At 43.2% G+C, this 14,030-nt stretch overlaps 1 protein-coding gene across 3 annotated transcripts in view; it reads left to right on the top strand.

Moving 5' to 3' along the window:
• Positions 1-527: 527 nt before the first annotated feature.
• The window catches only part of arhgap32b (Rho GTPase activating protein 32b), a 34,242-nt gene continuing 20,739 nt past the window's right edge, over positions 528-14,030 (top strand). The window contains exons 1-7 of one of the 3 annotated variants that reach the window (XM_079171819.1): positions 528-650; positions 1,701-1,793; positions 2,300-2,422; positions 3,680-3,757; positions 6,828-6,909; positions 8,418-8,468; positions 9,966-10,040. In XM_079171819.1, the coding sequence (XP_079027945.1) occupies positions 1,713-1,793; positions 2,300-2,422; positions 3,680-3,757; positions 6,828-6,909; positions 8,418-8,468; positions 9,966-10,040 (490 nt within the window). In that variant the 5' untranslated portion in view covers positions 528-650; positions 1,701-1,712. Of the gene's footprint in view, positions 651-1,700; positions 1,794-2,299; positions 2,423-3,679; positions 3,758-6,827; positions 6,910-8,417; positions 8,469-9,965; positions 10,041-13,928; positions 14,024-14,030 lie in introns of those variants that run through there. The other 2 variants (XM_079171820.1, XM_079171821.1) reach the window with 2 other exon arrangements.

Below are 14,030 nucleotides of genomic sequence, written 5' to 3'. Positions count from 1 at the left end.
GTCCAATTCTTCATGTTTCCATTTAGGGCTGGGTGATATGGAAACCTAAATACTATGATACTTCTTACCAAATACCTCGATATTGATGCTGCGACGATAATGCTGTGTTTACTATTTGAGCTTTTACAAAATATTTTTATATATATATATATATATATATATATTTTTATAACAGTCTGGTAAATTCAGAAAATCACATTACTGTAGAACCAGGAAAAACCATTTATGCCATGTAACAATATTACAATTGATACAATATCGACACATTGCCCAGCCCTATTTCTATTGTGTTCTATAGATTTATGAAACATTGTTGGTTTAATGTAAGTGAGGTCTTTTTCTTCGTCAATTACTCCTTTTTTATTTGTGTGATTTCATTTTCATAGTATTTAGTGGGGGAACTTTCAACTTCTACCTAGCAGCAGCTGCATGGAAACATTTGTCACATGCAGCTCTTTAATCATTGAACGTGTTCTCCGTCTGTTTCCTGTGTTTCTGCTGTCGTTCTGAAGGGTCGAAGTTGGATCGTGAAACGCAGCTATGAAGATTTCCGCGTCCTGGACAAGCACCTGCACCTCTGCATCTACGACCGACGCTTCTCACAGCTGCCTGAGCTGCCTCGATTGGACAGCCTGACAGACCAGTCAGAGGTCAGCACTGAAAACACACACACACACACACACACACACACACACACACACACACTTGGCATATGTTTAACTGCAAACTCAAGCATTCAGGGCTGCAAGAGAAAATTGGATTTAGATTTGTGGATTAATGGATTTAGATCCTGTTTTCTTCACATTTTATCTTGAAATAAATCCTTGCCACAGGTAAAGGTTTATTAAAAGACCATTTTGTCACACATAATATGCCGTATTACATCTCACAGAGCTTTGTTTGTGCTCTCCCTGAACCATTCAGTGCTTAGTCATCCCCAAAATGGTAGTATTCTGCTGCTCATATACTTAGAAAACAAGCAAACATGGTATCGTTATCTAGATGAAACCTGTCACTGTGCTTTGATATCCAATGTCATCCACATGGCTTTTGTCTCCGGTTTGAAATGTCGCCAGATACTCCCTCTTCAGCCCGCCTGTGAAATGTATTCTGATCCGGACAAAAACCTTTATGGTCAGATTGAGGCTCTAAAAGGAATGCAGAGGTTAGGTATCAAATCCAAACTGGTAAAACCAGTTCATCACAGAGGGCTATTGTGTGTGTGGACGCTTTCAGAAGAATAGCTTTTACAAAGCTGCCTGCGGTGCTCCATCACACTTTCACCAGTGGCTGCGTCTATAGGATTCACTGTTGCATCTAATGTTGCCTGGATTTTATTTGCCACCGGTTTCAACGTACAGCACGAGATCCCGATAGTGAACAGTGACGGAGCTGCAGGTTCAGACGAGAAGAGCTCAGCTCCTGAAGCCCAAACGATGCGTGTCATCGCTCATGGCTGCAGAAACTATAAAACTAAGTTCCCCTTGTAATTTGAAGTCAAAGCTGCAAATGTCATTTCAAGTGGTTTACTAGCGCATGACACAAGGAGCTGATTGTTTTGAATGGTTTTCATTAACACCCATTGTAACAGCTGAGTTTAGTATTCAGTGAGTTAGTTGTGGGTTATTGCGGTGGTGAGCGGTACCGTCTGAAGTAAATGCAATGACTCTAACTGGCCTGTGTGTTTTCTGCCATGTTAGTCCGTTTCCCAGATGTTGCTGGCGTACCTCTCCCGGCTCTCAACCATCGCCGACAACAAGATCAACTGTGGGCCCGCCCTCACGTGGATGGAGGTGAGACCGCGCTGTCTTTACCGTCTTTATGGAGCACACCGAGGGCCGATTTCACTAAACCTGCACGGAAAAGAAAAGAAAGAAACCGTGTAATTGTACCCATAAAGGGTGAAAAGCACCCCAAACTGTGCTGCCAAGCAAACAGCGTCTCAGTGCTCCCGTTTTATTTGCATGTATATAAGTTAGGTTATCAAACGTTTGGCGTAAAACTGGCCACCTTCTATGCAAATGAGCCTTATTGCATGCCATATAGATAATTGCAATAAAAAAAAAAAAAGGCAAATGTCACTCGGCTTTCTGGGCGTGTTTTGCGCTGCTGTCTGAAAACACTGCAGAGTTTGTAATGCAGCTAAATCACAATGACTTGTTGCAATCAGAGAAACTTCATCGATGATATAAGGAAAGGTTGACAGGAAGATGTTGCTGTATCTTTACTCCTAGTCATTTGTTAGCCAATGGCTGCCACTGTTGAAATATAGAGTAAGTCTTGTCTGTTTGTGTACTAGGTTGACAATAAGGGAAATCATCTGTTGGTCCATGAAGAGTCGTCCATCAACGTGCCAGCTATTGCTGCTGCCCACGTCATCAAGCGCTACATCGCCCAGGCCTCAGACGAGCTGTCCTTCGAGGTGACAACAACAGTTCTCTCTCTCTCTCACACACACACACACACACACACACACACACACACACACACACACACACACACACACACACACACACACACACACACTGATTCCATTAGAATACCTTGCAGATATTTGCTTGTCTGTAGGCAGAGAAAGAAAAAGAACTGATGGAGCAATAAAGCTGTCTTTCAAAAATGCAAATGTTCAAACTGTCGAATCTGTTCGGTTCATTTTTAAAAAGGATACATTGTCCATATAGAGTTTATTCTTTTTTTAATATTCTATTCTGTTTTCATTTTATTTATGCTTCTTGACTGTTTGCAGTACTTACTTTTATTGTTTTATTATCTCTAACATGTTTATATTTTTAGACCAAGTCCTTGTCTATGAAAACCCACTTGGTGCTAAACCTGATTCTGTTCACTGTGAGCGACCTCAGCAGCTAAACAGGTCCATTTCTAGACCGCACCTCAGGAGGATGAAGAGCTCGGAACAGTTATTAAAGCTGGTTACTTTAATAAAAATGACTCTTTGTCATATTTGCTCAATCTGTCACTATATCCTGACCATGAGACAGTCTGTGAAAGGATCAGGTGGCTTTGCATCCTTTTAGTGCTCCTCGTGGAGTTCACAAGATTCCACCACACCTGAAGAAAACAACCAGTCAGAGTCTCTGATCTCTGCTCTTGAAGCTGCTGAACTCAAACTAGGCAGCTCTGATCAAATATGAATCATGATTATGTTTCTGCTTTTCCTATTTCTCACCTCAAATGTTTTCAGAAACATATTTTATTTACCGTTTAGCTGTAAAATGAGAAAATGTTCTCTGGCTGGTGGGCGGTGCTTAGTTGAGAGCAAACGTTGTCATTTTACAGCTTAACAATAAACTGAAATAAGTTTCTGTGTTTTCTTTTGATCGGAGTTCACAAGCTTCGCGACCGCTGATTGACAGCTGGGTTCCTCGGCTCTGATTGGTTGTTTTCCTTCGGCCACGGAAGAATCATGCCAACGCCATTATGAGCTTTAAAAGGAGGCGGAGCCGCCTGATTTTCTCATGTACGTGTCAGGATATAGTGACAGTTTGAGCAAATTTGAAAAAAAGTTATCTTTTATTAAAGTTACCAATTGCAGCTTTAACAAAATGATGCCCTTGCAATCGTTATATAATTGCTTTTATTTTAGCAATCACTGATGTGCTCAATGGACAAGAGGTAAACGGACAATGAGACACATCTTCTGTCTGTCCTCCCCCGGCAGGTTGGCGACATCGTGTCGGTGATTGACATGCCCCCGAAAGAAGACACCACCTGGTGGAGAGGGAAGCATGGCTTCCAGGTACGCAGCTAACACAACACTTTGCATGCTGAGAGCCAAAACACACACACACACACGTTTTATCTTCCTCTGGCTGTAAGCTTTTGATTCGGTTTGTACTCGAGGTGTTTCAAGGGCGGAGAGAGAACGCTGCTTTGTAAAAGAGATTTCGAACACTCCCCGAGTTTGTCGAAAGACAAAGCGAGATGTGAATCCTGTTTCATGTGAAGCTTTTGAGCAGATTACAGGATGTGTGCCACCGCCTGTAACGCCGGACTGATTCATATTCCTGCACATTGGAACTTTTTATGTTTAGGACTTTTGTTACAATCTTCCCAGTTTCACCTCTCAAGAATCATGTCGTTTTCTTGTCCTCATGCTACACACCACCCATAATCTCATTTTTGACTATAAGAAAACAAATTGTTGAATTATATATTAGTTATTTTAAAATGGAGGTCCATAATAAACGATCAAGACAGTGTGACCATGGTGTGTGTGTGTGTGTGTGTGTGTGTGTGTGTGTGTGTGTGTGTGTGTGTGTGTGTGTGTGTGTGTGTGTGTGTGTGTGTGTGTGTGTGTGTGTGTGTGTGTGTGTGTGTGTGTGTGTGTGCGCGCGCGTGCGTGCGTGCGTGCGTGCATAGGCTACTTTCAGACAATTATGTACAAAACTGAGCCAGACTTACTAAGTAGACGTTGAAACAGAAAAACTTTAGTGTTGATGTTGTTTAATACATGAAATTACGATATAGGAAGTCCAGCTCGAGTAACACACTCGTGCGTTTAAAGGCTTATCAGACGGAAGAACACTGCACATCAGTTTGTAATACTCAGACAGGACTTTCCATCTTTACCATCGAATGATCGTGATCGCGATACAAAGTAACCTACCAGGAATGTGTGCTTGCATGATTGTGGATGGCCAGATAAGTTTCTGTTGTCTTGCTACGACACACCACCTTCACTCAAGGATGGACTTATTATAATTTGGTGGGTTTTTAGCCATCATTTAAGAATTCCTAATGACGACAATTACACTTACAATAGGATAAAACGATGAGGTGATGACATTTTGGACGGATGTGGACGTAAACTGCAACTTGACTGATGGGCTGAGACGTACTACCATGAGGCTGTCATTCTAGTTTTGCTGGTGCCTGTATTGGCACCCATGTCAGACCAGTTCCATTGAAATACATGAGAGGACTGCGTTTCTTTCACACAGAACGAAAGCCAACCTGAACCTTGCTTTCATCTTTCGGGCCTGATTTAATGCATTCTGACCCAAAGTTTATCTGACGATAATATGAGGCTCTGAGTCAGACACATCAAGTGAGCGTCAACCAAACTTCAGTCTTTTATGACAAAATAGTCCATTTTGTGTTACTGTTCGTGTTTTTAGAACTCTTTGGATGTTATCCACTCAGACTCATCCTATCAGACCTCTGTCCTTTTTGTTTCCCGTGAGTCCTGCTGCATTAATAATTAAACATAAGCATATTTATGAGGAATATTTTGTGTGGTAGTAACATTGTCGGGTAGATTTAAACCGTAACCAAAGTGTGTATCGAGGCATGTAGTAAGCTTAGAAACAGCTACAGACTTAAGTTTCTGAATAAATACAGTTTATATTAATATTATTATTCAAACAGTCTTCGACTCTACTGAAGGGATTAGTTCCAATCAGAACCTTTTCAGTGCAGCAGCAAAGCTCCCTGCAGTTTTGAGGCTCAAGTCTGGCTGACCCTCCTCTGACCTGCCACCCCCTCTCTACACTGCCCTCTCTCCGCGTGTGTGTGCGTGTGTGGGTGTGTGCGTGCGTGTGTGTTGGCTCTCTGCCTACAAGAAGTAGTGCTGCCAGTCGGGCTCACTGGCAGGGTGGCAGGCACTTACTGAGCAGTTCAGCCATATTTGAAGATGAGTGGATTACAGAGCTTCTCCCTCTGAACACGTAAAAGACACGGAGAGGCTGTTTTCCTCTGCTAGAGGTTGACTATGAGCCCACCATTACTCTTTTACATATGACTTCAGGATTCATGCTAATGGAACTTCAGTGTGGCGTCCCCCTCGCTTAGAGACACCTTTGCTGTACTTCAGGATGTGTCCCACTGAGCCCGGAGAAGTGGCTGCGTGCCGCTCTTCATCTGAGGTGGTGAAGTTAACGATTGAGTGGACGATAAGCCACACAATGGTGGGATTTATTATTAATATTCCTGTGTTTTCAATTAGTTTGGGTTTTCCACCTCTGATGAAGAACAGCGCTCAGCCGCTGCACTAAACTCGGTCTCATGCTGAGAGTCCTGAACACAGTTCTTTGTCTGTCAGACGGTGACACTACAAGCAGAGCAACAAAGTAAAGCACAGCAGGTTATAGGACAGGAAGATTTTTTTCATCAGGATGACTTATTCTAATTCATTTACAACTTTAGTTTCGTAATATTAATTAAATATTATGACTTTTTAGAGAACACAGATATGTGGGATATGTTTTGAACAGAAGTCTTTCTGAAACACACGTGAACGACTTGAATAGGTGCCACGTGCACATTGAAAGAGGTTACTTCCCCCACGCAAAAGAGGAAGCAGAGACTAAATGTTTGAAAGCAATACGAATGCCTGAGAGCTGCATCATATTCCATTATATTTTGAATTGTTAACTGTTGCCTGAATTATGTGTTTTCCTTTACATAAATAAAGACATTTCCACCATAGATTGATTTAAAATGTAGTGTTTGATGCTCAGAATTCCCCGGGGGAGGGCCTCCAGACCAGAAGCAGGGGGCTTCATATGTGTCATATTTGGGGATCTAATGGAGCGACACAAACAAGCCTGCAGTACCACCTGTGTCCATTAGGAGGTAGTCAGCAGGTACACAGATGCACTTAACATGCACCTAATCTGTGATGTGGTCATTCCCGCACCACCTGATCAGATGGCTGTGCTTCTTCTAACAGAATCACATGATCACAGTGACCGCAACACCTCTGCGTGGACACAGTCGGCTCTCTCTCTGTCTGTATTTTATGATCTAGATGTGACTGTGCTTCCTCCCACCTCACCCTGCCTGTCTCACTCCCGTCCTCTCCCCAGGTCGGCTTCTTTCCCAGCGAGTGTGTGGACCTCATAAATGATAAAGTGCCGCAGTCCATGACCAACACGGTGCCCAAACCAGGTATTCCTCCTCCTCTGAAACCACTCACAGGATATGTGTTGGAGGGAAGTTATTTTCATGCCGGTTGATGTCTCACTCATATGACTGCATTTTCAGGAAGTGGGCGTGTGTATGTGTGTCACATCTTTCCAGCAAATATTGTTGCTGGTCTGACAGATCTGTGTCATGGAATGGATCTTGTTTTGAAAACACGAGCTCTACAGTGGATTTATAGTTTAACATCTTTACACAAAATGAGAGAAATGCAGTGGAGTTAGAGATGTAACCTGAAAACTAAATTGACATATACACAGTGCCCCGTTAAAGAACCGAATCACATTATAATTATCAGTGTAATCGATATAATACAACTTCAATTTATGAGCATGTAACAGTGAAAGGAAACCCATAATTCTGACCCCTGATTAAATCGGCTTATTATGTTGACTCAGCAGCGCTCTGCAAACTACTGTACTAATCTATTGCTGTCCAGAGCAAACAGATAAGCTCCTCAGAGATGAGTACATAACGGAAACCTGGAATCAAAAAGAACTCGTAACAACATTTGGCGGCTTCAGTCTTGAGATGAACTGAAACTTTGCCCTCACGTCTTCACACACCGAATTACACACTTTAGAAATAGCAGCTCGCGTCCCGTTTCTATGACGGAGCCCTTCTGATTAAAACCTCTTCTTGTACAAATCCACGTCTTACAAATCTAAAGATCGATCTATCCAATATGACTCACTGACACAACCACCCGGCTGGCTTCTAAGGGGCGGGGCTCTTAACCATCGAGAAAGCCTCAGAAAGACTCCGAGGTCTGCATGAAGTGCTGACACAGCGGAAAAAAACCTCCACCAGATCCACAACTACGAGGGAAGGTTATTATAGGCGAGGGGTTTCGGGTGCCGTTGGACGCCCATGTGCCAATCAGGGGTTCAAACCCAAAGTTCTTTTGTGGCTTTCAGACTGTGTGGCTGAACATAAATGCATCTGGTGGTGTAGAGTTAACTGTTGCAGTGCACGCACAGCCTGCTCCCCACACGGCCCACTGCCCCTCCCCTGCTTCTAAGCAACGATTTAATGCTTGTTGCTGTTTGATTTTTGCATGTGTCCTAATTTATCAATCATGCTTCTTTTTTTTCTTCAGAGTATCCGCAGGTCAAGTACATTTTTTTTTTATATCCTGAATGTAATCTTAAGACTTTCTTTTCATTTTTACACATCTGTGTTATTTATTAGTTAACTTTCTTCAATACGAAATATGTGGCTTGTTTGTAATAATCTCATTAGCAATAATCAAAATCTAATATTTGGGTTTCTATAACCTGCAGATGCCCTGTTCAAATGAACAGATCCTGGATCAGGTTCATAATCAGCAGCAGAGCGAATAACTAAATGTAATGGCGTTTAAAGCTGCCCGCTTGTTCTCCGCTGCAATGCGTCATTAATGCCGTTGTTGGACGTGCAGTAGCGTTAGCATGTGTCTTGATTTGTTGCATCTGACTGTGATTCCTCTGCCTCAGCCTCCCCCTGCTCTGGCCTGCAGCCTGCTTCTTGGAGTCTCTTCCCTCCCTGTGCGTGCTGGTATACACACCTCATCCACCTGTCAACTCACCCCGCATTCACTCAGCTCGCACACACAAAAAAAAAGCATTTTTACACTCGTATGACATGGATGTAATTAAAGTTCTGATTTCTGTGGTGTGGTTTAATGCTACAGCTCGCAGAACTCCTTGAACAGCTAATTTGTCAGAAATGCAACAAAAGAGCAACTAGTGCATCTTTATGACAGCTGTGACTAACAGGTTTGCATTGTTTTAACAACGAAGTTGGTCAATAATTGGCCTTTTTCCATCATGCCATGAGCAACCTCCATCTGATTTTATGCTGTAGTTTTATGAAGTGGTTTCCACACAACAGCAGGGAAACGAAACATTGTTGGTTAGCTTGCTGAGCAGTTGGAGGTGTGCAGCCTGTCACCTGCAGCTACTCAACAGCCTGCTGTGGTGATTCATTGTTTTGCCATTACCCCCTGAAATATTTCAAACGGATCCAAAAAATGACAGAAACACCTGCGTTTCCTGTGACTGCCTTACAAGTGCTGTCTGTTTCACCGGTTCAGTGTTTTTAATGTGGCAGCAGCAGGAAATTAGCATTGGCAGTACCTTAAAGGGATAGTTGGGGTGTTTTGAAGTGGGGTTGCATCAGGTTCTTATCCATAGTCAGTGTATTTCCTACAGTAGATGGAGGTTGGAGAAACAGACATTGATACCAGCTTGGCAGCAAAGCAATGTGCTGCTGTGGACGGAGGCAGCAGCTAAACGTATTTTAGATGCCTAAAGAAATCATTATCCGTTCAAGTGATAGAGAGCAAAGCAATGTACTGCAGTGAAAATATTCTAAATAGAAAGTGAACTCTCTGTTTCTCCAAACTCCATCTGCTGTAGTTAAAACACCGACTATGGGGAAGCACCTCATGCAACCGCACTTCCAAACATCCAAACTATCCCTTCAACACCGCTCTGATAGGGTGTGGCAAACAATGAGGCTGATATCAATCAGATCAAATTACAAACGGTAATGCTGGATTACATGCTGCATCGTTTCCCTCGTGTAGGCAAATTTAATCTTGTGCAGGAATGGCAGACCCCGCCACCAACAATGACAACTACTAGAAATAGAACTGAGTGGCTACTGCTGAAAATAATGCCGACTATAAAAAGTTGCAAAAACTTCAAGAAAGTCTTCAGGATTATAACTTTAGAGTTAAATTAAAGTAATCTCACAAAACAAGACTTGTTTTATTGATAAATGCAATGTTTATTTAATTGAGTGTACTTCATGACGAAGCGATTTACTTTTATTTTCACACTGTCTCTCAGAGCAGTTTATTGCTTCAGCATCAAAGTATCATTTCTATGCAAAGCCACTGACCTCACAGATCCAAAGTACACTGTTGCCCTGTTCTCTAACTTGAAGTGCTTCTCTCCCTCTGCCGACTCTCTCACGTCTCCCATCATCCATCCAATCCATCTGTCTGTGGGTCCATCTGTCCATCGGGCTGCATGCAGACTTGGAGATGGAGAGTGTAATACAGGACAATGCATGGGTGGCCGACCCGCTAAACCACTACAGCCTAAGTTCAGGTAGACAAAAACCCTTTGGTCGTGTTGCCCCGCCACTCCCTAACCAAAACACTAACTCCACAACCCCAGTGATGTGTTTGCACTTCTTATATGTCGAGTCTATACCTGTGATAGCGGCTTGCGATGTGGGTTACAGCTTCACTCTACACAGGAAAATGTTCACTTCTTGGTGTTGCATTACAAGTTTTCACATCCTGATCGATTGTCCATAACCTTTAACACACTTATCCACATTATCTCAACACTCTGTTGGTGGACCAATAAGACATGTGAGCATGTCTGGGGATATGGGTCTTTTTCTCCTCCACTGTTTGTGAACTTTCTTTCACTTTAATTGCTCTAATCTCACATCAGAAAAGGTCTGTGTGATGCAACACTTGCCATACTCTCCTCTCCTGTTAAGTTTGTTCCCTAAATTCTGGTCGGTTCCTTTTACAGAATAAGATTATTGTTATCGTACTGCTGTATTTTGAATGTATTGCAGGTTTTGTCGGAATGAATGATTTGTGTGTATCCTGCGTATAAATGTTTTTGGGATTAGATGGAGTGGATTAGACTCCTGTTCTTTTTCAGTTTCACTCCTCAAGGTGCATGCAAATGACTCCAGGGGTGAGCCGGGTTACTACAGCATTTCTCCAAGCGGCTGAATGTACGTTGTGTCTGGACGGGGGCCAGCTGTGTTTGTTGTGTGCGTCTGTTTGGTCGGAGCTGAAAGGCCACGGCACCCCTGCCGTGGCGCTCGGCCTCGACCGGCCTTGATTTATTTTAATCCTTTTACAATGAGGGGGCCTGTAAACCATCCATTGAGCGCCGAGCTTTGTCCCGCAACAGTAAGAATCTCTGTCTCGCTCTCCATGGTGACCGAAAGAGCACATTCCTGCAGGGAGCCACGCAGCATTGGGAAAATATGTTCACTTCTGCCTTGATCCACTCTGCTCCACTACTAACCTTTGCTGTTCTTCAGTACAGCTATGGAAATGGCTAACACGCTGCGCCGCTCCAGCTAAAATAGAGACGACCGAAGCCAGTTATTAGTCTTCCATGTGCTTGTGATGTTTCTCAGTGGAATCGGAGAACAGAGACTACTCTTCACAGTAGAACAAATAGACTCTTTTGTTGACATCAATGTGAAGATAAAGAGTTTTGGATGAAAAATGTCAGTCTTATTTCCTCCCCAGACAGCCCAATAGACCAACTGACCCAGATGTAGAGCCCCCCTCCCCCCTCAGCGCAGGCCTTCATCATGCCTGGGGACCAGTGATTTGGGCAGCTGTGCAGACAGCTGGTTATGTGAGGGAGAGAGGACGGAGAAACCGGAGAGAAAATGCGTGAGACAGAGTGTGATTTGTCCTCCTGTTTCCGAGGATCTCTTTCCTGGCTCTCCGGTTCTGGGCCGTTAAAACTATGCAAGGCCCCTTGTGTGTACCGTCTTGCTCTGTAGCTTCAATCAGAGACTGTTGCCGTAGGCCACACCTTTGTTTGGGTGGGAGGCTGCTTTTGATTACATACTAACAACTCCGGCTGTGTTGTAAACTGAGTGAGTGTGTAAAGCACATAGATCTTCTTTTTTGCTCCCTTTAGTGGACTCTCTGCTAAACGTTTGCTAATCAAAGTCTGACGCTGCCATTCATCATTATTGCGGTTGTTGGTGTCTCATTACTAAGACAAGTTGTGTCGTTGCAAAGCTTCGACGCTCAGACGTTTAACCAGCAGGTATAAAATTCAGATTTATAGCCGTGCTTGTGTTTCAGCCTGGCGTTCTGCTCCTGTACATCAAAGCGTGGAGTGCTACTGCTTAATACACTTCCTCGTTCTTGCCGCATCCCACAGAGAGACATAGATTATTCAGTTCCATGCAAAATAGCAGCTTTATGACACTTGGTGTAACACAAAGCTCTCTCCCTGTTATGTGGCGTATGACATCAGAGCAAGAGTACAGGTGACCGGTGTTTTTCAGAACGTTGCTAATAGTCTAATAACCTAAACGCATACTCCACTTGTTGCTTTCCTGTGTCCACCACGTCTCTGACAACCAAACTGTCTGCTGCTGTTCTAACAATGCCTCGCTATTACAATTTCTAGGCATCATGACAAACATGTAACAGTAAAAAGAACTTTACAAAGTGGACGAATGAATTAGAGGAGAGAAAACTCATCTCATTCTATTGCATGATCAATTCAGGGAGGAAATGGTCAGAGGTTTCACTCTGTTCTATAAAAAGTTGTATTTTGCTGTCTGGCCGGACTATGATTGCCACTGCACAGAACAAACTTGTACGTGTTGAACTTAGTGTGACTTTCTCAGTAATTGGAATTAGTGCTGGCTGATAGGGGGGGTCCAATTTTATAGATCACGGCATTACATACACGTGGAAGAAGTATTCAGATCTTTAACTTGAAGCTGAGGTCGGCAGCATTGGAGAAACCAGCAAGACGCTAGATTTTAAGATTTCCAAATTGAAAAACCCAGCCCAGTGGTGCCAAGTCTTTTCCAAATACAGTAGCTAGCAGCATTAGCTCCAAAAGTCGCTAAAACTAGCGAGAAAGTCGGCAACACTGACAGCCCGGCCCTTCATGGCCTCCCTCCAAAGACACTCTCCCAAATTAGCATTATGAATGTAAACATCGAGCTGAATAAAATGATTGAACAGATGTAATTTACAGTTGTGCAACTGCCAGATTTTCTTTCTTTTTTTGTGAGAGCATTTGATCTATTGGTTGCTGTCGGGATGTTCTGAGAATTTCCACAAATATAACAAAAAATGTTTCTAAAATACATCATCCACAATACCTTTAAGTAAAAAGTACAAATATAACAATGTCAAATTAAAATACTGCATTCCGAGTAAAGACCTGCATTCAAAAGAGAAATTTGAGGACCAGCCCAAAGAAATGTTTGTCTTTGTGTCACTTGTAAAAATGATGTCAAGTTGAAGCGATCACATGATGCAGTGGAAAAAGTCTGACTCCAGTCTTGTGATTCTGGACCAACAACAAATTAGTTTGACTTTATTTTGACTCGACATGTCTGCTAAGGAACTAAGCTCGTTGAGGAATTAATAAGATAATGTTTTCAGAGGAACAGGAGGCCCCTCAGAGGGAGAGCTGGTCTAAAGTCGAGGCAAGGCCATCCTGTACATATGTGGGGAAGAAATGCAGGGATGCTGCTTGTTAGGATCGTGTGTATGTGTGTGTGTGTGTGTGTGTGTGGGGTGGGGGGGTGGGGGGGGCGTGTGCGCGCGCGCGCTATAGAGGGGTGTTTTCCACTCTCTGAACCACCAGCGATTGCCACTTGGCTGCGTGTCCTCTGTGATGCCTTCACAAACTGTCGGGAAGATTAGAAACACGCACATGTGCAAGTCTGCATTATGAATATGACTGGGCTGGTTAAGAGTGCATAAACGCCATGTGAGCAGCTGATGACCAAAAGGGTTGTGTGTACATATACAATCATCGGTTTAATCCTGTGTGCGCTTTGATTCTCCTTCCTGTTATTAAGAATTCTAAAAGACTGCAGGCATGGCCTCACGTATTCTTCCTTTATTATATGAACTAAAAGTTAATTGGGTCCATCAGCTCTCTCGTATTTATTTAGTGTACAATTTCCTTCAATAGTACTCGCAGTGTTGTAAGAGTGTTATTAACAAGTGATTATTACCATTTTTCCGGGAGCACCTGAAGGCAGCATTCATGGGGTCGTAAACCGATACGATGAGGCGCAGCTCCGTGTAGATCCGAGCTGACTGAGCACAGAGGAGAGCCGGCGCTGCGCTCCTTCTCCTTCTGTCTAAACTTCAACCTTTTTTGAACTTTCTCACTCATACAAAGGGACCTGGTCGTGTTTGCGGTATTCAGTTGAGGTGTTAGCGCTATTTTGTACAGGTTTACGGTTAAAAGGAAAACCTACAACTTAGTTGTACTTTGGACCTAGTTTGAAAGCCTGTCATAAAGCCCCAAAGCGAGTCCAGCGATATGGAGCGAAGGTAAGAA

Source organism: Pholis gunnellus (assembly GCF_910591455.1).
Source record: "Pholis gunnellus genome assembly, chromosome: 13".
Lineage (NCBI taxonomy): Eukaryota > Metazoa > Chordata > Actinopteri > Perciformes > Pholidae > Pholis > Pholis gunnellus.
This window is presented reverse-complemented; position numbering and strand designations above follow the sequence as displayed.